This window comes from Sphaerodactylus townsendi, linkage group LG08 (genome assembly GCF_021028975.2).
Source record: "Sphaerodactylus townsendi isolate TG3544 linkage group LG08, MPM_Stown_v2.3, whole genome shotgun sequence".
Classification (NCBI taxonomy): Eukaryota; Metazoa; Chordata; class Lepidosauria; order Squamata; family Sphaerodactylidae; genus Sphaerodactylus; species Sphaerodactylus townsendi.
Window position 1 is genome coordinate 49,428,663 of NC_059432.1, and position 25,123 is coordinate 49,453,785.

Here is a 25,123-nt window from a genome sequence, read left to right on the forward strand (position 1 = left end):
GAGTTTAACGATTCCTCCTAATGTCTCCTCTTCCGGGAATGGCCAGGCCATTCCCAAAACAATGTATCTACTACAACTGTCTTCAACTGTCCTTTCTAATGCTGATATGGGGAATGCAAGGGTGGGGGCTATCTGATTGTAATTGTAAGGTTTATACTGGGAGCCAGGAAGCTGGGACCTCAGTCTCAGCTACCTGGCCATATGGGTCAGACACTGTTTCAATAAAGCTTTAAAAGCCATTCTAGAGTCTTGTTATTGACTGGGGTACTAGGCCCTTACAATACTTTCCAATCCCTTCAACCATAGGTTGGTAGGATTATTGTATATGTAGACAGGGGAGGGCGTTATCAGTTAATAGTGAAGCCCTGCTAAGCAGTCCCACACTACTGAAGAAATAATTCTGGGGAGCATAAATAGATCAGATGCCTAGATCAATCTAATACCTAAATGTACTTTCTTGAGATATTACTGTGGAGTTTAAGAGATCAAGTAGAACTATGTTAGTTTGCTCTATTCTCCAGTTTTATAAATTCAATGTATATTATTTTCAACAGACATTTTCTGTGGGTTGGAGATGAGGTAAGTTTTGCATAGTGCTAAAACCTTAAGTGTCTCCAAGTCTTTGAAATGCTCATTTACCTGCCACTTATTTAGTTACCATGCAATATCATTTTTACTTTTTTTCTTCTGAACTCTACCCAAAACTTTGATTTCTCTTTTGCTAGCTTGCTTACCGTAAATCTTTTGTTTGTTTGCTGTTATTAGATTGCCTTGTGAAGTTTTATATGTTTTGGTTATTTAACTTTATTATTGGGTAATCACTTTCTCAGTTTTTTTGCACATTAGACATTCCTACTTCGGACACAACCACCTACTGACACTCAAGGTCAACCCTAGAGCAAATGGTACCCTAGCCAAGGACTATCTCTGACATACACATATACTTCTCCAGTTATTCATATTGGAATACTTTATTTTCATGGCTTTTAAGACCAATTTCATGACTGTGACTGTGATACATCATTCATTTCAAAAGAATCCTGCCCTTCAGCGTTCATCTCAGTTATCCTTAGCAAAGCAAATAAAGCAACCCTAGTTAATTAAAAGGAGTGACTCTAGTCGACTTGGCTTCTAAGGAAGGGTCGTGGAGGGCATGTGAAGCAGTAGAGTCCGGGTGAAGGGCCACCAAAGCTGTTTGGGAAAGGGGACAATGTCTGTGCTTGCCACAAGTGCCATTTCTGTAGATATGCCCCTTGGATATAAAAGAACTGAAAACTGGCACCAATGAAGCCGGAAAACAAATCACAATTTCTGGAATGTTGTGTTTGCCACCTATGGGTAAACGGAAAGACAACTGAATTACAAGATGTAATTTTCTAATTATAAAACTGCCACGGTGATTATAATTTGGAGCAGGTGGTATCCAATAAAATCACACACTAATTATTTTACAGCGTGACTGCATCTTATGCAATAAGACCAGGGGTATAATTTCATTAGGACAAAGAATGCCCTGAGGGAGCAAAGAAACATTGTGACTTTTTCTATCCCCATCTTTCCTTTCAAATGTCACATTTCATGGTACCTTTAGCAGATGAGAATCAAACAGCTGTGGAAGCTTAACAGAATAGCTTGATCAAAGTTTCTAAAAGAAAGTTCTATGGAGATGAAATGGGGCACTTTGAATGAAAGGATTGTCTAAATTTGTATGCTGTCATGTTCTGGACTGGAACAGTGGACCTTACACTTCAAATGATTCTGAAAATCTAGTGATTGCAGTAGGGATAAGCACATCTTTAATGAAATTGTTTTGATTTTATTTAAGTCTGTATTAATGTATTTAATTATTCAGTTTGCCCCTCCATTCCTATTTTGAGGCATTTTTTTCACTTCATTTATATTCTTCATTTTCCCCCCATGAAAACCCAAAGCAGTCTACATCATTCTTTTCTCCTCCATTTCATCTGTATCACAATCATGTGAGGTAGATTCAGTTGAGAGTGTTTCACTGGCTCAAGGTCACTCCAAGCCAGCTTCTACAGTACGAATTTGAACCTGGACCTCCCAGATGCTTGTCCATAAGTTTCCCATCATCCAATGGAATCAGTTTGTAGTCCCAACCCAAGAAATACTTCATATCAAATTTTTCCCAGAAACAGGAATGCATATTCATTTCATAAGCAATTAACATGCTTGCATACAGAGCAGTCACATGAAGACATTGGACAATCCAAGAAAGCAGATAATGATTGCAAATAATATTTTTAAAAAATCTATGGACATCATGATTAGTAGAAATGTGCATCTATTTTTGTACTAGGCATGCATGAGAGGGGACTTCATTGGTGGTAGACCATGTGCTTGCTATACAGAAGATCCTGACATCTCTGTATAAAAGGTTAGATAGAAGGTGATGTGAAAACCTCACCAAAGACCTGGGCAGCCACAACTTATCAAAGTAGACAGTGCTGACACTGATAAGCAAATGGTATGAGATAAATGTGGAATTTACATTACATGTCCAGCTGTACATCTGTTGAATGTGATATAATTAGTCAATGTGCATATAAAGAAAAATCAGGTGTTACACAACACAGATTGTGCACGCATTTGCTGTAACTTGTGAATAGGTCCACTTCATGTGTTCAGGAGCTATGTGACAGCATGGCCAGTTAAATCAGCACCCTGTCTGGATTACCGTAATGTTACCTACCAGCCATCCATGACCTCAGTAACAGAAATATCTTTCCTAGTACATGCTAATTGTACTTTTTTACTTAAGATGCTAGGTATTGACCCTGGGAACTCCTGCATGTAAAGCATATGCTAAACCAGTAGGCTATAGCCTTGCTGCCAGCTAACAGGATGAAAGGTGCTACATTAATGCCCAACCCCCCTGCCCTCTCTGTGACATCAATGTCTGATTTCTTTCTCAGGGGAATCCTCCCCCTGTGTTTTCCTGTCTAAAGTGGTTGGTGATTAAAAAAAATAGACAACCTCATGCATGAGGATTCCTAAACATTAGCTTCACCTGCATCTTACCTTGATGCATTCCACTAGTTTTTGCATTTGTCTCTCAACCTGGTCCCAGTAGAGCCCCAACCACTACTCTAATTGTTAATAGGAGGACACTCGAATAAATAAATGTGGATCCCTCTCCCATCCCATCTCATTAAGGAATTAGTTTAATTCCTCTCTTAAGATTGTCTGTCTTTTTAATTTAATATACTTTTTCTCACGACAGGAGATTTGTAAATTCACTGTTTCCTGGACCTTCTTCAATGTGCTACTTGGGTCCTAGTGCCTTAGGGACAAAATTAGATAAGTACTAGGACCCAAGACAGGCATTCTAGAACAAAGAAGGTCCAGGAAATGGTGGATTACTTTACAGATCTCCTGCCATCTTTCAGTGAAAAAAGAGTATAGTGGTGGTAATAGCAGCTAGGGCAATGCAGAACTTCTATGTGTGAAGCAGCACTGGGGAAGAGTTAAAACTCCTATACCAATGTGGCTTGTTTATTTATTTTACAAAATTTGTCTTTCTGCCCAAGGTAAGTAAATTAAAACAAATGTCAAATCTTAAAAATCACCCCCACATACATCATTTAAATAACCCCCAAAAAGCTAGCCTACATACAAAATGATAAAAAAGCAATTAAATTATTTATTAAATTAAAATGTTCCTCAGCTGGCAGGAGATGGCAACAGAAGGAAACAGATACATCTCTCTAGGGAGGAGAGTTCCAGAATTTTATTGCCATGACTGAGAAGACCTTCTCCCATGTTGCCACCAGTCTGACTTCAGCAGGCAGGCATACCCAAAGCAGAGCTGTCAAAGATTACTGTGGTGGTTCATATGACAGCCCTTCAAGTATGATGGTTCCAAACCATATAGGGCTTTGAAGGTCAACACCAGCACCTTGACTCGTTCTCCAAAACAAACTGGATAGATGTTAAGTGTAATTATCAGTGTAATTTGCAACAGTCATCGGGAGATGTTTTTTAACTTTCATGTCATGAAAGGCTTCAGCTGCCAATTTTCACCTCTGTGAAAGGAACAGGACTTTTTTTCCTGCCTTGTTCGTAACTTTAAAGACTAGTGCCTGCCTTGTTCCCAGCTGTGTTCCCTGCTATTGCTTTTAAAGAAAATTAAAGGCAATGAGAGATTGTAGACCTATCAACACACTTTGGTTGCGTCTCCTCGGTTCAGTGATAAATCAGAGTCTCTCCCTTGTTAATTGCAGTGCAATTGCACACATTATGAAGGTTGTTAAAAAGAGGCTGAAAATGTGTTTAGAATGAGACAATGAGACAATTCTATCTGGAATTATTAACTCATTCTTCTTCTGTATGGGAAGCATACTATCTGACAACCCCATGAAGTATATTTCATTTGTTGTGGGGGGGGTTTAACTGATTTTAAATCATTTGATGTCACATTTGTGTGCTATGTACTGAGCACTGCTGAAAGTTAATACAAAATTAACATACTCTATGTGTACTGAGTCATTTCAAGAACATTCACTCTAGAGAAATGAGTAACAGTTTGTGCTAGAGATTATTTTCCTATATATGAGAAAGTTGAGATTAGAAGTTATCTGAAACTCTTTTGTTTCAGTTAGTATAGTATCCAGAAAATGCATTAAATACCACAAAAACTGAACATATAATAAATTTCTTTCAAGCATCCTCCAAAAATCCTGAAAAATCATTCTAGGGCTTATTTTCGGGGTAGGTCTTATTTTCAGGGAAACAGGGTAGGTGTGTGGGTGACAAAGCGCTCGCAAGCAATCAAAAAAGGGGCAGGAGTGTGGGAATCAGGAGAGTTGTAGGTGGAAGGTCACCAGCAGTGACCCCTGGTCCCCAGGAACTACCCCACTTCAGGGTATATGATGCTAGCCCTGCAGTCAATAATCTCCCATCATACCAAGAACCAGTCCTTTCTAAGAGTTATCTCTATCATCTCCTAACTGCAGTCTATGAGACTATCATAGGATGGTATACAAACAGCTAGACCTGAATCCGGGTCTATGTAAGGACCTCTTCCCTCCAGCTCCAGTGGGAAACTCCTCAAACAGTTGGTAAGCAGCTGCCCTTATGCCTGAATCCAGATTAGGGATCCCTCCAGTCAGCTTTGTTTTTATTCCTTTATGTTTTAAAATGTAAAGAACGTTGAGTATCCTGTAGAAAAACCATGTACAAATATAACCACAAAAAGTTGCTTTCTGAAATACATTTTATTGGCTATCACTGTGGAATTAAAATTAAATGATATACTTTCATCACTGACTGATACATATTTTACATAGAAAACATAGAATTGTCATTTTTCTAATAACATAGAAAGAATATAAACTGCTGAAAAGCTGAGATATCTTTTATAGGGACCAAAATCCAGTACCCTGTAGGAAAAAGGAAGTAGACTAAGTGAAAGAAAGCAAAATCTGCTGCATTTATTATTATTGTTATTATTAATTTGATTTCTTAACCGCTCTACCCCCAAAGGGCTCATCTCATTAAGTAATGTAAGCACTAATTCTCTTTCCACCATCCCCCTTTAGGTCTGTTCAAAAACTTCTGTTTCTATTGCAGACAAAACTTGTTTCTGACATTCATGATTGATTACTAAATGGGCCACAGAGCTTATATTTATACATCTACTTGGTTTCTCAGTTCTTGAGCTGTACTTCCTCTGGAGATTCATAATGCCTCTGGCAATGGCTCTAGTTGATACTGAAAATGTTCTTGGATTTTCTGCCAGGGCTTCCAAAGTCCCTTCACAGCATCTTGCTTTATTCTCTTTCTCACAGGGAATATCATTCTTCTGCTCATCATATTATTCCATTTGATTTCCCCCATCCCACCTTTACAAACAGCTGTTTCAAGAAGCAGCCAAACTCTACGAAAGACTTTTCTTCTCAGGAAAGCTGATCTGATGATCTACATGATAATGCTACACATTTTTGTTCAAAAATTAAAATTTCTTCTAGATAAGAACCTTTCATATACTGAAGAATAAACACAGCAAAGTTGTAATGAAACATATTTCAGGAAATTGGTCTGTAGTTAGAAACTGACAAGTCTGATATCCACATGGTTAAGAAAGGCTCTTCCCTGCCACAGTTTATTTGGACTATAGTTTCATTAACATGCATACTACATTATCAGAACTATAGAACTCAGACATCACTCAGTCATGGATTGAATTCTACAGATTTGCTGCATATGAGGATAAGTGTGGTGCAGTAATTAGAATGTCAGGCTAGGAGACTTGAGTTCCAATCACATGTTACCATGGTAATCTGGGCCAGTCATTCTCTCTCAAGCTAATTTACCTCACAGTGTTGCTTGGAGGATAAAATGGAGGAGAGGAGGATGTACACTTTTTTGGGCCTCCTTTTGTGGGGAAAAGCAGCATATTCAAATAAAATGTAACAAAACAAAATCACAAAGGGGCAAAACACATAAGGGACTGTGAGGGAAGTCAAAACAATATGACTAACAGCAAAGTAATTTTGTCATGGGAATTTCACATGAGCCTGTTGGGATTATATTAGTAATGATAAGAATGTCATAATTGCTATAAACTATGTTTCATTCATGTCTTGTTGCCTTTGTAACTGGACTGTGACTTTGTTGCCTGACATAATATTATTACTGCACCTATGAAGCAAATAGAATTTTTTATATGTGGCAAATTTGGTCTTTCTCTATATGGGCATGTTCTCATGTGTCTCCAGATACTTTAAGTTGTTTCTTCTTTCTATATATGAAAGCAGCTTTTAACAACAAAATGCCTTGTTGAGTGCGAAACATGTGCACAAAGGCACCTTGGAACAGGGCATGTTCTGGGGTTATAGCTGAGATCAAGCAACTAGTGGCTCAAAAGAAAAGTACCCTGTGACTATTTAAACCTCTGGCAAATGCAAGCAAACATTGGAAGTATTGGACAATGTGTGAATATAAAATGTGCCAAGATGTTCTAAAACAGAACTAAGTAAAATGAAATACAGTTCCACTTATTTATGCTTTTATGTTTGTCAACCACATGGGTAGCTTGAAACAATCAGAGGATCCTCAAGGTCTTCGGGGGGAAATCTTATTTTTCCTTCTCCCCCACCTTTTTCTCTTTCCTAGCAGCCCCACAGGCTTTCCCCTTTCCTTCTTCTTTTTCTCCTTTCCACCTATCAGCTAACTTACCTTTATTTGCTTCCATATTCAGCTTTCCCTCCTTCTGGCACCCTCTCCCTGGGAATGGTCTGGTTGATCTGCAAAGAAATTGACACAAAGTCTGGCACACCCACAGTATCCCCCATCCCAAGACACAGAAACAAAGGGGAAAAGAAGGGGTAAAAAAAGAGAACTTCAAAATATTATATATATATATATATATATATATACCCTGAAAAAAATTGGTACCCCCCAAAATTCTTGGTTATATTTGGGTTGCTGAATATACATTACAAATGTTGATACGGTATTTATTGGATATATTTTTGGCTGAAGTGTATCCGAATGCACAGTCCTATTTCTGACTGTTCCACCAATCCATGAAGCTCATCTAATGGTTATGAGAGAAGGTGTTTTTGGTGGCAGCCCTATGATTATGAACCAATTTCCCCAGGGAAGTATGCCTGGGCTCCTCACTGTCAATCTTCAGGAAGGAGCTGTAAGACAGTTTTATTTCAGACTGTGTTTGACTGATTTAGTTTTATCCACTTGCATTCCTGACCAGAGTTTTTAAATTGTGACATTTTATGTATTTTAATTGTTTATTCATATTGTTTCAATTGTGCTTATTATAATTGTTTTATTTATACTGTAAGACCCCCAAGGGAGAAAGATGACTAATAAATGTTTTAAATAAATAAGTAGATACATGATAGTCCAAAGACTGGCATATATTTCCTTGAGATGACCAAGTTGTAGAAATGGTTATGGAATCTTCATTCAGTTACAGAACACTGGAATACACCATTTCTGTTAAACCAGACAATTGTTACAACTTCTATGTATCACAACAAGCCAATAGTCACAGATACATGCCACAAGTGAAATCTACAGTGAATGAAGCTGAAGTCACTGCCAGAAAAATGGATCAAGGGCACTATACAAAAAATGAATGAGTGTTCTCTTTTGGGAGGATCTGCTGATATTTTTCAATATCATTTGTTAGATTCTAACAACATTAACTATAATCACACTGGCAGCATTGTAAGTACTAAGTAGCCCAAATTGCTCTCCAACAAAATCAGAGTTATAAACACAGGGATGTACAAAATCCCACATTCATGTTCATTTTTATTGGTGCATTACAGTATTTACATTTCCTTCACATAACAGCACGGAATTAAAAAGACAATGATCCACAAAAATGCCTTTTTTCACCAGTTCACAGTAGTAATTGCAGCTGTTCTGGATCCATCCATAAGTTTTGCATCATTACATCCTCTGTCAGTCTTAATTACATTGAAATCAAAGCTTTTACATGATTTGTTTTTATGACTTTCAGTGTAATTACCTCCATTAAAAGCACTTTATTCCTTCACCACATTGCAAAGTCCTTTCCAATCATTTATTCAGCAATATACATATTTATGTTGCATTGAATTTTATATCCCAACATTTTATTGGTTAGAATTCATTTTATTGGTTAGAATTTAATTGTGGGGTAAAGCTCTGATTAAATTCAAAGCAAGGTGGAATGTGTTAAGAAATGGAAGGAAAAGGAGGCATTTGTATCAAACCCACTATTCCCCCCCTCCCATTGCAGAAAACTCAAACAGCATTTTTAAGGACAGCTCACAGATTTTAATTCGCTAAATTAATATAGAAACTCACAAAATTTACTTATGCATCAGTAAGAAACTTTAGATTGGATTTTGTGGCCTGAGAACAGAAGTCACTCATGTGTATGAATATCTCTTAACATTTTTCTCTCAAAGTAGCCCCCTTTGATCCACAAAACCTGATGTTTGAGACTGTGCAAATCTTAAGGGCTTGTCATTTCAAAGGCTTCAGAGTGGTATAAAAACTAGAGGGGAGGCGAGTTGGGCAGAAATCACCTTAACTTGCTTTATCTGCCATTGAAGCCTCTGGTGCCAGAGCAGGAAGGAGGTGTTGGGAGTAAGAACACTACATTCTTCAAGCATAATGTTTTGTCCATCAGCTTCTCTCAAGCCACAATATCAGCTTTTCAGGGACCAAATGGGTCTGCTGAGAGAGGGATGAAAAAAGTGGTAAAGATCTGCTGGGAAAGATGAGTGTCATTGTACTGGTGGTTGCAGATTCCAATCCACTCAGTCTTCAATATATGACAGAACTAAGAAGACATTTTTTTTACTGGAGAGAAAATATACATGTGGGGAAAGGGGGACAGGATTAAGGGTATCCTATAATCATTTTGTGAATCAAGGCAGGGTTCAAGCATTTGGCTCCACCATAACCATAATTCAAAGCAACAGCATGGAAACTGCTTTGCATAACTGATAGTTCCTCAGATTTTCCTACAGCATTTCAAGCCATAGAAAAGAGCTTAAAATGAGATGGTGAATAGTTTGGCAGGCAATGCTGCTGTCCACCACATGTGGTTGTGTACCTTCCCCTTTTGTATAGCATGGAGGGAGCTGTCTACCACATAGCAGTTATTTTCATTTGAAATGGAAAGCCATAACCTGGATAGGCCAGGCTAGCCCAATCTTGTCAGATCTCAGAGGCTAAGCAGGGTTGGCCCTGGCTAGTTTTTAGATGGAAGACCAAGGAAGACCAAGGACTTGACATCACTTTACACACATACCACCATGGAAAGCCAACCTTGCAACTAGTATTTTCAAGACAGTGTATGGATTTAGTACAGGGGTAGGGAACCTGCTGCTCTCCAGATGTTCAGGAACTACAATTCTCATCAGCCTCTGTCAGCATGGCCAATTGGCCATGCTGGTAGGGGCTGATGGGAATTGTAGTTCCTGAACATCTGGAGAGTCGCAGGTTCCCTACCCCTGATTTAGTAGCACCAAAAACTCCATCACAGTTCTGATAGTTCTCCAAAAGCCAGTGCTGAAATGTATTTGTGCTAATATGACCACTTTTCGCTTTCATTTACAGTTTATGCAGGCTGAAAAAGCATACAAGAGGTGGAAGTTGGCATTATTGGCAAAATGGAGAAAGGGACAGCCTCCAAGGAAAAACTCATAACCAGACCAGTTAAATCTAACATTACGTTTGAAACCAGAGGAACAGCTATGCCTCCAGGAACAAAGATTACATGAGCTTTTTCTGGTTCATAAGCGGATGTTCTCATGACTTCGGGTATTATTCTCAAAAAAAGCCAAGAAATCTGGAACTATTTTGCCACCTAAGTATTCTTACAGTTTTAGCTGGCTTACATCACATATTTGGATTTTAAATGATCTGTATCATAGATATATGAATTAAAAAATTAGAGCACCTCTATTAATAAAATTCATTCTGTATTATTTTAAAAAACATCAGACACAGCACCATCAACTGTGAAAATTCCTCTAGTAACACCAGTGACTTACAAAATAACTGTCTGATAACTGGGGACCCAAATGCTACTCGATGGGCAGAAGATACATAATTGCATATTTATTCAGTAAAGGCAAATTTTGATTCCAGGCTGGTTTTGCATCCCTTTATACTTGTCCCTTCTTCCCACTCATACAGAGGTGCAAAATCCAGATTTCTATGATATATTTCACCTCCCCATAAGTGTATATATATGATACAAACCAAAATAATAGTCTCAGCCCCATTACATTCTACAGGATTTTTCAGTAATTTATTCCTAATATATGTGTTCCATAGATGAATTAAGCATTTTGGATATACTTCTGTAATTCAATGGATCTTTTATTCAGATATCTAATCTATTCTTTTTTTCTTATCAAAATAGCACACATTGTCAACTAATAGATTTCCTTTACATAACTTTTAAAAATAAAATATGACAAAGAAAATGACCATTTTCTACAGAAAGACACAAAACTTGCTGAACCACAGACTGCCTTCAAGGCAAATGTATAGTCCATCAAGTCTACATTAGTTATATCAGTAACTTTGCCAGTAATCTCATCTAGTCTAAAGCACCATAAAGGATAGCATTCATCAAAGCAGACTCCATTAGTCCAGCTGCCTGATCAAGCAAAACTCATTTTGCCAGATAGCCACATAGAATATCTTCCTCCACAATATTCGTTTGACCACAATATTAAAAGGAAAAGCTGTGCAGCCAACACACACACACACACATATTAATGTGAGTTAACTACTCACAAGTTACTCTAAATCCAGAAAGGACAACATGCACAAAGATGGGGGACTTCACCCATGCATCCCTTGCTGGGTCAGGAACTCCAAAACTGTTCCCAGAGAGATATTTTCATTCAGGACTTGGGTGTCCAAGAACTGTTCCCAAGACTAAATTAGTAACCATGCACAGCACTGTTGATGTCAGAAGTCAGGAAAGAAAACGATGGTACTTCTGAAGTCATCTCACAATATTCTAGCCAGCAACTGCAAGAGGTTTTACAGAGAGGTTCATCATTGGAAAGAGGTCTATGGGCTAGTTAACATTATGAAGTCCTTCCATCAAGAAATGCTTTTTTTCACATTTGGAATATGCCAAGGCAGGTTCATAATCTGAGCTGTCATTTTTTTGTCTTAAAATGATGCTTGTTTGTCCAAGGGCCAGATGACCACCCACCAAAGATTAATTTTGACTCCTACCATTTACATACATCTTCCATTACTATGTGACAAATTCTGTACATGGGTTATGTCTTTCTATGGAATGTATCTATTCAGCCTTCTCCAGGAACCTTTTCTGTGACTTTTAAGTGAGGTCTATAATTGGTAGAATATATGCTAACAAAGAACTCCCTCACATTTGCATGGGTAGTGGTATAACAGCTATCTAAACTCTGTGCTTAGGGAAGTGTTAGATTCATAATGGTTGAGGCAGCAGACGAGGGTCTTAAAAGTAAGTTATTACGTATATGGTGTTGGAAGTCAAGCTTTCCAGAGCAGGTTGCAGGAATGGAAAACTACCCCCAGTGCTTCAGCAAGTCTACAGAAACCACTATATAAGAATGTATAGCTCACAAATTCACACACTCAATAAAAATGTATTTTTCCCCTTTGCAATTTTTAAATATTTTTAAAGGATCACAGCTTGCAATTTTCAAGTGAGTCATTCAGCTTGAAAATAATTACTACCATGTTCTCAAGGGGGGAAACACACTAATGTGTTAATAGAAAGTGTCCAACTGATCCTATCCACATATGTTATTGCCAGCTGACACTTCCAATAGCTTTGCATGACTGTGCTGTCAACATCTTTCTTAGGATTGACTTACGCCAGCAGTCTTGGCCTTCTCTAGCCCTCATGTTCTGTATATTTAAAAAACATTATTTCATCATAGCTGAGGAAGCATTTTGGAAATAAAATGCTTTTCTTAGTGATATTAACAATATTAGTTTGTTTAATTTTGTAGTAACTCAGCACCATAAGTTAGCAGTATTAGGATGGAATTTTCCTAAAAGCTTTACTGAAGCCAGTCAACCTTCAAGCAATACCCTATGGAATGATTATGGTATTATTTTAATAGCTGGAACCCTCACTCCCATCTTTGAATCCATCTGGCCAGGAAGAAAGTTGTATTCATTGCCTGTCAATAGAGCGGCCTGATGTGTGGAATATTTGTATCGAATTGTAAGCCATATTTCAATAGGGAGGAATAGCTCTCTGTGCCTTCCAGGACCTGGTGGAGGCATTAGGCATATTTGATAAGAAATTAATTAGCTTCTTCTTCTGAAAACACATCTGAAAATAAGATACCAGTTACAGCTAACTTCATTGTTATAAGGCCTTCAGCAAAAGGCTCTTATTCTTGTCAGGATGGAATGTTGGCCTAAGATTGCCCCGAGCCTCATAATAATATCTCTATCCCAAAGTGCCAAAAACCCATCTCTTAGTGATCATGGGACAAATTATATTACCTGAAGTGGGCTTAGCCTGTGATGCCAGTGTGATGTAATTGATGGTGTAAAGAAGATTAGCATTTGAATCCCTATAAAACTCTGAGCTGTGAACGAAGCATCACTTCTGCTTTTGTTTCCGTGGCCTATTTGTTTCTGCTGTAACTTAAATAAATATACCTCTCGCTCTCTGGCATCTCTAATTGGATTTGCAGGGTTCCAGGGTCCTGATTCTGTGCCCAAAGTGGGGCTACAACCTGCTCAGAATAATCCTGCCAAAACTTGATGGGCAACTCAAAAAAATATTCACACCACATATTAAGACACTTGGCAACAGATGATTGTTGTATTTGTTTACAAAGATATGAGATGTAAAAAAATATATCCAAGGGTCCAATTCTGCCATCTGCTGGACACATCTCAGGAAAGTAGGTGTGACATCAATGGCAGTTCAGATCACCCAGAACTTCTCAGAAGAAGGCATGGACCTCACTGGTAGCTGATACAATCCACTGGTTAGTCCTGAAACTGGTCCACATTCCAGATTAGCAACAGTTTCAGTGGGTGTCCTTGGATAAGTCATTCTCCTTCATTCTGTCAATCCCACATCTATAAAATGGGAATAAGAATGACCTGCTTCACATGGATGGAGCAAATGTGAATAAGATATGGATTGTAAAGGATTCACCACATAAAAAGTTCAAGGTAAATGTTGATTAATAATAATAAATAGAATCTCACAGGTCTCATTTCAATCTTTGTTTTCTTGAAATGTTTACTTCTATCAGAAACATCCTTTCTATGAACAACTCCTGATTTTGCAGGGAACAGCAAATTACAAAATAAAAACCAATTAAACCCAAGGAGGAAAGAATGCAAGTGCAAAGAAATGGAATCATAAAAGGAAAAGCTTATGACAGACTTACAGCTGTTAAGAGATACTATTATGCAGAGAGACCAGTTTGGATTGGCGGAATGTATGAAAGAGCTATAAGTTCATCCTGCAGGTGTATTAGTCATACTGGACCTTCTGTTATCCCTTCTAGAGGCAGGCTGGTAGCATTATCCACTGCAGAGGTTTCTTCTTTCTTCAGTGATGTCTGAACCAGAAGGCTGGCATAGGGCTTGTGACAAGCCAGGTTACTCAGTGGAGGGTAGTGCTGTCTGTAGCAAATGTAAGCAAATATAAGGCCAATGACCCCGCCAACAAAAGCATCTAGGTTGGGGAAAAAGATAACTTGATAAGCATTATGCTGTTAAACTCATAGTCAAGTTCAATTATTGCAAAATATGTACATTTTTATGGTATTATTTTAATTATTTTATTTATGGTATTATTTTAATTATTTTAATAGCTGGAACCCTCAAATAGCTGGAACATGTACAGAGTATGGGATCGAGTGAGAGGCAAAGTTAGATGAGTGATTTATTTCCACCTTTGGTTTGGATTTCTTTAAAATTCTTTTAAACATATTTTAAATTATTATTTTAAACAATCAACATGAAAAAAATAACTTTACGTTAACCCATACCTTATGGGATACAAGTCTATGTGTGATATGTGTGTATGTTTGTGAGCGTATGAACTCTTACTATATCTTGTATGGCACTTTCCACAGTTTTGGGGTATTCTGCTGTTTTGAAACAAACTGCAGACTGGTAACAAATTCTTACTCAAGCAGATTTGATGTACCCTGTAAGAATCTGATGGCCACCCAGCACATGCAGCCATATTGCCATCACTTATGGTCCACTTCCATACAGATATGTAGGGGACAGCTGTGCAGCTTTAACTTATGGCATGCACTGAACAAGGTGACACATACATGAAGCAAAACAGATACATCATAGAATGCATGTACCCATTTTTCCCTTAAAAAATGATATCCACATATGAAAATATAAATGTCTGGGATTTCAATTGAGAAAGAACAACAGACTGTCATGTAGCAGATATTCATGGCTGGATATTTTCATAATATGCAGATCATTGGAGTCAGCCTTACAAAGTACCACTGGAGTGTCTAAACATTCAGTTCATCAGCAAGAAGAACTTCAGTTACCATTTGGAAACGGCAAACAAATAAAAGTCCACATATCACAGACTAGCATATAAACTCCCTTTTCACATGAGATATGACCCCCCCCTGCACACAATGTATGGGGTTCTGTTATTGTTTGAAATAGAACATCTTTTGAATTCCAGCTGCTGCAAGCCTCAACAGAAGAAAATTAGTGCTTTTATACTCTGTGGTTTTCTGAAATGCCTCTGCCTGATCTCCAAGGGAAACAAGATCTATTCTAGACAGACCTGGGTCTGATCTTGCAAGTCTCTTTTTATGTTCTTAAAACTTGTGGTTGCCAGATCCAGGTTGGGAAACTTTGGAGATTTGCGGGAAGAGCCTGGGGAGGACAGGGACCTCAGCAAGATACAATGCCATAGAGTCCATCCTCCAAAGCATCAATTTCTTTTCCCAGGGGAACTGATCTCTGTAATTCTGGGGACTCCCTGGGTTCCACCTGGAGGCTGGCATCCCTAGGTATTATATAAGCCTCAAATAATGGTATTCAATTGTCATTAGGAAATGATGACTATTCCAGTTTGCGTACTTTTGTATTCAATGAAGAATGACAGCTTTCTTGAAGGAAAGCAGCCATTCAGTAAAAACATTGTTCTAATGCCTTGATTTTATTGTGATAAATATGAGTATAAGATTTTTGTCAGTCTGAGAAAAACCTTATACTCATATTTATCACAATAAAATCAAGACATTAGTACAATGTTTTTACTGAATGGCTGCTTTCCTTCAAGAATTCAAAGGAAAACCAATTAAATACATTGCATTATGTTTATAGCCTCTTCCTTCAACCTTTTAAAAGTTCCAACAGAAAATTAAGCATGATGCTATGTCATTAAACAATTAACATTTTCCTGCTTCTCTTTGACGGCACTTTGCATTCAAACTATTTAGCATTCAGAATGATTCCCCCATGTCCTCTCAGGAGACTCTTCTTGCCCCCTGAAAAGAAAGCATTCCAAAGAAGATCAAACAAGTTTAACACAAGCAAATCCTCTTGTACTCAATAGATCTGTGTGCTTGTTGAGCTGTGAATGACAACCACATTTGAATGCAAAGCAGCCTGCCTTGGTATGCATGCTTGGGAGAAAAAATTAAATGCCCGACTTGAGTGATGACCAGCAGGGAGAAGACAATCCTCACAACACAACAAGTCTATCATCCACTTTACTGAATTTGTGGGCATTTGCCACATATAGTGTGCATGGGTAGGAAAGGGAAGCTAGAGAAAGACAGCTGGCTGCCCAGTTATATGGAAAAGAAAGAAGAGACAGAGATGGTGGTGCTACAATAAAGGGGAGGAAGAGAATACAGTAGAAACCTGGGATGGGAAGCAGCATCTGAAGCAGATTTCATTTTTATTTGGTCTAAATATTTATATCCCACACTCTCCACCAAAGTGACCAATGCAAACCATAAAACATGCTAAAAATAGGGCACAACACACAAACAAAAACATGAGAATCAAACAATGCACTTATATAAATCAGATCAGAGGGAAACAAACTTGGGAGAATACATATCTCCCCTCCATTGTTGTCTTCACTCTGGGCTCTTACTTCTTTCCACATGAGCACTTCACCCTTTCAAGCAGGGCAGGGATCCCATGCCAAGCATGAGCACTCCACCCTTTCAAGCAGGGATGCCATGAAAAGTTTTGGGTGCATGTCAAAAATTTATCAGCTGCAGCCCAGCCTCCAAACCCCTGGAGAAGAAAAAGGGCAGCTTTCTCCCCTTTCCCTTCCCTGCAACAGCCCCCTGTCTGGGGAAAGCATTACTGGTTCCCAGCTCCATGAATGCCGAAAGCCCTCTGTAGCAGACTAGCTGCTGGTGGGACACTGCGGCTCCAGGCAAGTGCAATCATGACCTGGCTGATGGGTTTATCCCTTGACCTTCCCCCAAAAGGCAAAAAAAGCAGGTTCTCTGAAAAAGATATCAATTTTTGGGCATGGTTGTATGAGAGAAGATGAGGGATGAGAGACACATGAAATCATTTGAGAGAGACATTGTGCAAAACTTGGTTAAGCAATCTGATCCTGCACCTGCACATGCTTCATCTGTTTCACTGAGAGAAGCTAGAGTTATACTCTGCAGCTGAAGCATTACACAAGGAGGCAGTCCTTCTTACTGTGCCTTTTTTTGTTCCCACATGTTTATATCTTCCTATTTGTAAAGATGCATAGCCATCAGAGGCATAGCTAGGGGAAATGGAGCCTGGTGCTCCATTTCTGAGTTTTGCGCCCCCCACGTTTCTGAGTTTTGCGCCCCCCACTACAACCAAGGAACAATTTTTTGCACCATGTCATCTCAAAGTCACCTTCACATTATAGAACATGCCCCAACTCACAAATCTGAACACACCCAGGGCTCCCTAGTTTAAACAACATTGAAAGTGATGCTGTTTTTGGGGGGGGGGTCCACCCTGAATCAGCATCACTTTTAATGTTGTTTAGACTAGAGAGCCCAGATTCTCCCTTCAAATCCACCTTAAAGGGAGAATCTGGGCTCCCTAGTTTAAACAACACTGAAAATGATGCTGTTTCAGGGTAGATTCCCCACCCACAACCCAAACAGCATCACTTTCAATGTTGGTTGGTGTGGGTTTTCCGGGCTGCGACACCGTGGTATGGTAGATCTTGTTCCTAATGTTTCACCTGCATCTGTGGCTGGCATCTTCAGCGGTGTACCACCAAGGGAAGTCTGTTATACACTATGTCCAGACTTCTCTTATAATAGGAAAAAATACATAGTATCTGGTCACTCATGAGCGATTTTTAAAAGCTGCTTTTCAGAAATGGTTCACTATGTTTACACAATAAAGATGTACTTCACACATGCACAGAGAAACTTCCATCTGGCCCAAATAATCAGGGCCATGCTAATATGACAGATATTCAGCCACCACCTTGTGAAATATATGTCAGCACAACCAATAAACTATAAAAGTGTTTTTCTCCCTGAAGCAAAAGGGTTCGTAACTTCGTACTTCTTGGAGCTGTCCCAAGCTTATTTCATTTTCATTTTTTCCATTTAAAAAGTACAAAGAAAAGGTTGCCCCAGATTCAGTGTTGACAGTTAGGCCTTTTATTCATGATAATTATTTCTGCTTACCTTGTTAGTAAAATAAATTGCACTCTTTTCAGAAATGAGAAGGAAAAGCCTTGCTAAAAATAATTATGTACATGCTTGGAATTTTTAATGGCCTAAATGCATTTGTCCTCAAGAGTATCCTTGCTAAAATGACAAAAAAACTTATTTTTCCACCAAGGCTAATGTAACTCATAGTATCAATGCAGTCAATACTTATATATGGCTTTCTAGTGTGAGGCTGTCCTACTTGACTTTCACCAACAGAATCTGTGTTCCCATAGACTATACTGATGGCCCTCATTTGTTCCCAACTGGGCAGTTAAGGCTCTTATCACAAAGCCAGCACAGGTAATTCAGTACAATTGCCTGTCCCCTCAGAACATAAAAGACAATGGCTGAACAACAGAGCTTGTGGCTATGATGTACCAAGTGATTTACTTTCCCCATTAAAAATGTGGTCCTTTCAGGTAAACACTAAGGTCACCAATAGGAATTTCTTTAAAATAAAGGAAGTTTTGAATGTAGTCCCAGGTTCCCAAATGACATCCAGAATGTTGTCTCCCCCAGTTCTATCTCTTTAAACTTCAAAGATAAGTAAATGCAGCTGTAATGGACACAGCAGTCCCTTGGGAACACTCTATTTTCACCATATAGAAAATGTGATTGTAATTATCTGCCTCACAGCACATATTTCATTCCATGAATAATTTTGGCTTTTGGCAGAAAAGGTTTCTAAGAGTATACTCCAAAATTTACTATACAGCAAACTTGAGAATAGTTTTACACACGCATTCTAATGACATCATACACTTCATTCCAGACCGCGGGGAGGGGGGGGGATCATAAATACCATCTAGTACAGGGGTAGGGAACCTTTAACACTCAAAGAGCCATTTGGACCCGTTTTCCACAGGAAAAGAAAACACTTGGAGCCGTAAATAATTTTTGACATTTAAAATAAAGATAACACTATATATATAGGGTTTTTTTTACCTTTTACTCCGCTCATTCTGAGAAGCGCATGGATGCGCCCTGCTGCCTGCAGGGCGGGCAAGGATGAAGCCGGCGGCTCAGCCTTGCTGGCCACCAGAAAAGCACCCGCCCCGCTCCAACGGGGCGGGCGAGAGGGGAAGCCTGCGGCGCAACCCAGCCGACTGTGGGCAGTTGGTGCGCCCGCCCTGCTGCCTGCAGGGTGGGCAAGGATGGGGCCAGCGGCTCGGTCGTGGAGCCGCAGTGCAAGGGCAGAAGAGCCGCATGCGGCTCTCGAGCCGCAGGTTCCCTACCCCTGATCTAGTATCTATGGATTGAATGATGCAGTTTCAAGTCACTAAGTGAAATTAGAAGATTTCCAATCATGTATAAATGGAATTCTGAAACCATCTTTCCTGTGTTGTTCTAAACAGCTTGACATATTTTCAAGGAGCTGCAATGTGGTCAGCTGGTCAGCATTAATCTAACCATTTTCAGGTAATTTTTTCCTCTCCAGCCCATCAGGGGCATAGCTACAGAACCTGGCACCTGGGGCAAGCACTGAAATTGCACCCCCATCCCAGATTCCACTGCCCCACCATGGCCTCCACAGTAGAGCAGTGGAGTCGGGGTGTGTGTGGGGGGGGGGGTGAGCCACCCAACCTGTATTAGCATGAAGAAAGGAAAGAAGAAAAGGAGGGAAAATAGGGAAAAAGAGAGAAAAAGAGAAGGAAAGAAAGAGTATGAGAGAAAGAAAGAAACCCCTTGAAGGTCCAAAGACTCAGATCCTCATAAGAAAGAGATATAGTATCAATACAGGACTCCCGAATATGAACAGAATCCAATCAGTCCAGTCTGCGAATAAGATTTTTTTCTAAATGCAGAAGATGTGGGAAAGAGCAGTCCTGGCCAGTCTCCTTGAACTCTCTGGGACTCCTTCCTAGCTGATCATTATTTAACGATCAACCGCCCCTTTTTTTAGAGCTGGGAGAAGCAGGAAAAGGGCTGGAGGCTGAAGGATGGATGCAGAGAAATGGTGGGTGTCCAGAGTGTCCAAACCACTAACTGCACTGCACTGCCATTCTTTGCATGCCCATCATGGCCTCAGTATTCTGCAGCACCCTGGTGGGGTAGCTGGCATACTACAGAGCCCCACTGGCTTTTCTGGTGTAAACTTCAGGTGGCCCAGCAGATGCAGGTCCTGACTGCTCCCTCCCTGAAGGGGGATCAGAACAATGGGAGGGAGAGATCTGGAGAAGGGATCTGTGGGATTTGCCAGGCTAGAGAAATGTGGGGCTGCATGTACATAAAAGTACTGCATCCCCTGCAGGAACCTTGGCTTCTCACAGTCAGCCTCTCCTTCTTGGGCTGGCCCTCCCTCTTTCCTTGCTTCCCTTTCCAGAACCAACTGGACACCCCTCTGGACTCCACCACCACAATGTGGCTTTCACAATGGCCGTGCACGTGTGAAGAGAAGAGAATGAAGTCAAGGAAGGGGTGTATGAGAGGAGGCCAGCAGCCACAAGAAGCAATCCTGGCCTGGCCTAGCCTAGCTGTTCCTTCCTATCTGGGCACTGTGCCATGGCATGGAAGATGAACTGGTGAGGGAGGTCAGTCAGCTGGGTGGGCCCATAAAGTCCCTGCCTCATTAGCATGGGCCTTCCCCTGAGAACCACTGCCTGAAAGGGGTGGCAAACCATTCACTCAGGGGCTCTCTGCCACTTCTGCCCTCTGGCCTGGGATGGGCTTCAGCCTAGTAGCAGTGCCCCAACTCCTCCCCTTGTGGGGGTATGGCCAAATGCACCCCTATGTAACTTATGTGACTCCCCCCCTCCCCCACGATGCTTATGCAGTCCATGGCATTCAATTTCAGCTATATAAGTGAAAGAGATTTGTGTCTGCATCCATCCAACTTTACTTTGGTTTGACTGTTACAATTCCTGACTGTTGTAACTGGCCAAACGTATGGAAGCAACTGAGCCTGTAAGTTAGTGAAAAGGAAAGAAGTATGCCGCAAACCTATAGATCTAAAACTGTGTTAGAATAAATGTCTTAACTAAGCCTAACATGTAGTTTATTTTAACAATTAATAGGAAATCTTTATAAGGCTTACATAGGAAACAATCATGTACTGAGTAAGACTAATGATTTAGCTATCCCCTAACAATCCATAAGACTCTGTACAGCAGCTAAAGTACAAGAATAATTACCATAAGAATGGGATTGCTATGGCTCACCTTGCCAGTGATGCTTGTAATCGCACATTCGTGATAGAGCTATCATCATGGCACAGTACAGAGGTAGAATTGCTGCACAGAGCCGCCAGCTTTTTCCTCGGCCTTTATCAGTAAAACAGTGCAACTTCCCAGCTAAGTAGAAAGTGGTAAAGCCAAGACCTGAAAATGCAACTGCCAAAGGAGAGAGAAAAAAACAAAAAAAGTAGACTGAGCTAGTGAAGTATACAAAGTTCAACAAAGAGACTGCTTATAAAAAAATATCCATTTGGTCATCCAATTCTTTTCCTGCAGGGAAGTGACTGACACTCACGAAATGCAAATCCCGTATAGCTTCAGCTCACAAATTCAAAGTCACACACTTACACTTGTATGGTTTCTGTGCAACATAAAGTACAGCGAAATTTTAGAATTTGGAGATGACATACTCCAGTGACTCAATTCAGTACTCAGGCATTCATGAGCATCATTGATAGATCTCACATACTCATTCCTAGAAAGTTCTTTGTCCATTTACCCGAACTACGTCCATTTTGTGTTTTTTCAGTCTAAGATCAGAGTGACATAATTTATTTATATGATTGAAATATGACAAGATAGGCCTATAACTGAGCTATGTAAAATGGTGCCACTGTCACAGCAACTTGTAGTTTCCAATATGCAGATATTCAAGGTAAGGATTTGGTGATTTTACAATGCATGGGGTTTTCAAGAGCTGTGAAGTATCCTAGCTTCACAAAAGGAGCCTATTGGCAAAAGGGGCAATTTGAGGGGCAAATGCCAACATTATCAACATGGTTCTTTATTTTATTTACTTGATTTATGCCCTGCCCAATGGGGACCCAGGGCAACTCACGTCCTCCTCCTCTCCTCTATTTGATCATGTAATAACCCTGTGAGATGGATTAGGTCCAAGATCAACCAGTGAGCTTCCATGGAAGAGTGTGAAGTCAAACTTGGGGATCCCAGATTCTAGTCCACAGCTCTAACTTCTACACAACAATGGTTCTTTACCTGAAGATCCAGGTAAGATTTGCAAATACAGTAAGTAAGGTCATAAGATACATTTAGACTAAACTGATACTGGTCACGCTTGCATATAACTTAAAGGAAAAGTTCCCATTGCTTTCAAGTTTGGGTGTGATAATCAAAACATTTGTTTTCCAAAAGCTTGCTACAAGCATTTAAAGTACAGACTTTTTCTGCACTAAATGAACAAACTATAATTACTTCAGAGTAGTGCCAATTAAGACTTTTTTTTAGTTGAAATCATAACATGGGTTTTTTTTGCAGTTTTAAGCCTGCAAGCTGTTGTGCCCAATTACTGACAAGATGCTTTTTGATTTAGACAAATCAATAGGATTGCATCTTTGAAATGAAAACAACAACAACCATAATGTGAAATGCATTCAACTGGAGACTCGAATACTGAATTCTCTTCTTCTCCAAACTTTGGTCACCCAAGCTGAAAGGAGTATGTTCTTGGTAAACTAGCCATACTAAAATAAAGCAAGGGGTTAGCAAAAATCAGCAAGATGCTTAGACCACATTAAGGGCTAATTCACACAAGGGAAGAATGAAATCAAGGTGGAGGTTTATGCCCTATTTACTTAGCCCATAACGTTTGTGAATGAATCAACTAAACTCAGATATCATGCCAAGCTGGCCTTCAACTGAAAAAAATAGCTTGTTGCCATTGCTCGCATGTTCCCACAATTCTCCCATCCTGTGCACAACCTCAGTCAAGGCCTACGCATCCAATCAAATTTCAATTTGCTATAATATCCAAACTATGACATCTTGGCAAACTGAACTTCATTTAGGCCTCCATGAACTGTGACACTAAGATGGGGTTTTTATTATTATTATTATTATTATTATTATTATTATTATTATTATTATTATTATTATTATTATTATTAAATTTAGGATCCCAGTTTGTGAGAACTTCACTTGGCTGAGACACCTGGATTTAAACATCAGGTCGAACTCAAGCTTAATGAAAACCATGAATTTTGAATCAAGTTCCGTTCATAAGGAAGGAGGGATCAGGAGGATGTCTGAACATAATATCAACCAGTATTTGTGTCTGATTTCAATTTAATATCACATACTTGTCTGAAAGCAGACATTATGTGAGTCTTTTGCCATGAGTAGGTGTTCATTTTTCTTGCTGCTACAAGCTCCTAGCATCTATTTATGACCCTCTTCTCTAGGAGGCAGTGTGATGTAATGGGACTGAAGAAACAGAGATTCAGACTCCTACTGAGCCATGGCTTTGCCAATCCTATCCTCGAAGCCTAAACTATCTCAAAGTACTTTTTGTGAAATTAAAATCAGAAAAAAAATCCCTCTAGGTATTCCATACAAACCCACTTGGATAAAGGGTAAGATACAAAAAAACTCCCCGATAAGTTGGAGAAGGCACACACCAAGAACAGGAAGATGATACAAAGCAGCTTTTTAAAACAGACACCATTGAGAATCTGGAGGCCTTGTGAATCATCCAAATGAATGATGACACACACCTTTTCAACGTTTTTCAACACATGCATTTACCCACATAATTCATGCTGTGAACTCATGCTCTGGGTTATAAAAAAGTAGTAACCTTAAAAGCGATAATTGGTGAGAGAGCTATTAAATGGAAGGTAATCAAATAGATTGTAAACGGGTAATCAAAGGAGGAGATTATATTGTATTCTTCCAAGAGTCCAAAAAAGCCTGAAAAACTTCAGTGCTGACCTCAAAATTTCTTTGCATATTAAAAAAAAAGGCAGTCAAGACCAAAATAGCTTATCTAAGTGACACAGCTATAGGTTTTTTTTCACCTACTAATACTTCTCTAAATGAATAGCCCAGTTCTACAATTCATGCATTAAAAAAAAAAATTAACACCAAGTCTCCATTTCCACACTGGAAAAGCACCAGCAAATGCCATTTCCATTGTGACAACAGATTTTGCAGTTAGCGATGCTTTGTTCAACAAAACAGATAAACCTCTCATAACTGTCTCTCAACAACAGATGAAAACTGCAGTTGATTTAAACCTGCAATTAAAATGGTGTTTGTTTTGCAAAATGAAGTGTGCATCAGTTTTAAAGTAAATTGGTTTTCTGACCAGATGTATTGTATATAAGATACAAAGGTTCACAGAACCATCAGACTCAGTGTTCAAGCTTTAGGAAGGTCACTGAAAAATGTAAGTGTGCAAATAAAATGGAAAGAGTATAAAACAATAAGAACATAGTTTGTATTTCACCAACTTTTCTTCTGGTGAAAAAGGAAGTGAAGGGAGTCATCTGACCATGCAAAAAGACTCTGCTAGAGATCATAGGATCTACATGTTCAGAAGCCATGTGAGATGGGAATAATTGTAAGGAAGAGAATTGGATGAGGTTGAGTAAAGAAGTTGTCTGGATCCAAACATAAAAATGCTATCTCATTCAATCCAGCTCCCTGGTCCCTTCTTTAATCAGTGACCAGGATAAAATATTGGGCTTGATCTCTGCAGATTCAAGGTTTAAAATCATGTTCCATGTTACCGGAGACTATATCGGGGTATACCTCCTTTAAGGGCATACCTTGAGCACACATCTTTTGGTCACGTGGGGGTGTCAGGCACCACCCCCGTGCCCGGCCTCTCCCATGGCGCAGCAACCTGGTTGATGCTCAGTGGCTCTCCCCTTGCCAGGGCACCGCATGCCGGTGCCCAAGGCTGGGCCCAGCCGCATGGCCAGGAGGCCTCTCCCC

The 25,123-nt window shown here is 39.6% G+C and overlaps 1 protein-coding gene across 10 annotated transcripts in view; it reads right to left on the reverse strand.

Moving 5' to 3' along the window:
- Positions 1–5,231: 5,231 nt before the first annotated feature.
- PLPP4 (phospholipid phosphatase 4) overlaps positions 5,232–25,123 on the reverse strand; it is a 132,554-nt gene continuing 112,662 nt past the window's right edge. For 7 of the 10 annotated variants that reach the window (XM_048506561.1, XM_048506558.1, XM_048506560.1 and 4 more), the window contains 2 exons: positions 21,374–21,544; positions 10,007–14,215 (listed from right to left, as the gene is read on the reverse strand). In XM_048506561.1, the coding sequence (XP_048362518.1) occupies positions 14,016–14,215; positions 21,374–21,544 (371 nt within the window). In that variant the 3' untranslated portion in view covers positions 10,007–14,015. Of the gene's footprint in view, positions 7,269–10,006; positions 14,216–21,373; positions 21,545–25,123 lie in introns of those variants that run through there. The other 3 variants (XR_007245323.1, XR_007245322.1, XR_007245321.1) reach the window with 3 other exon arrangements.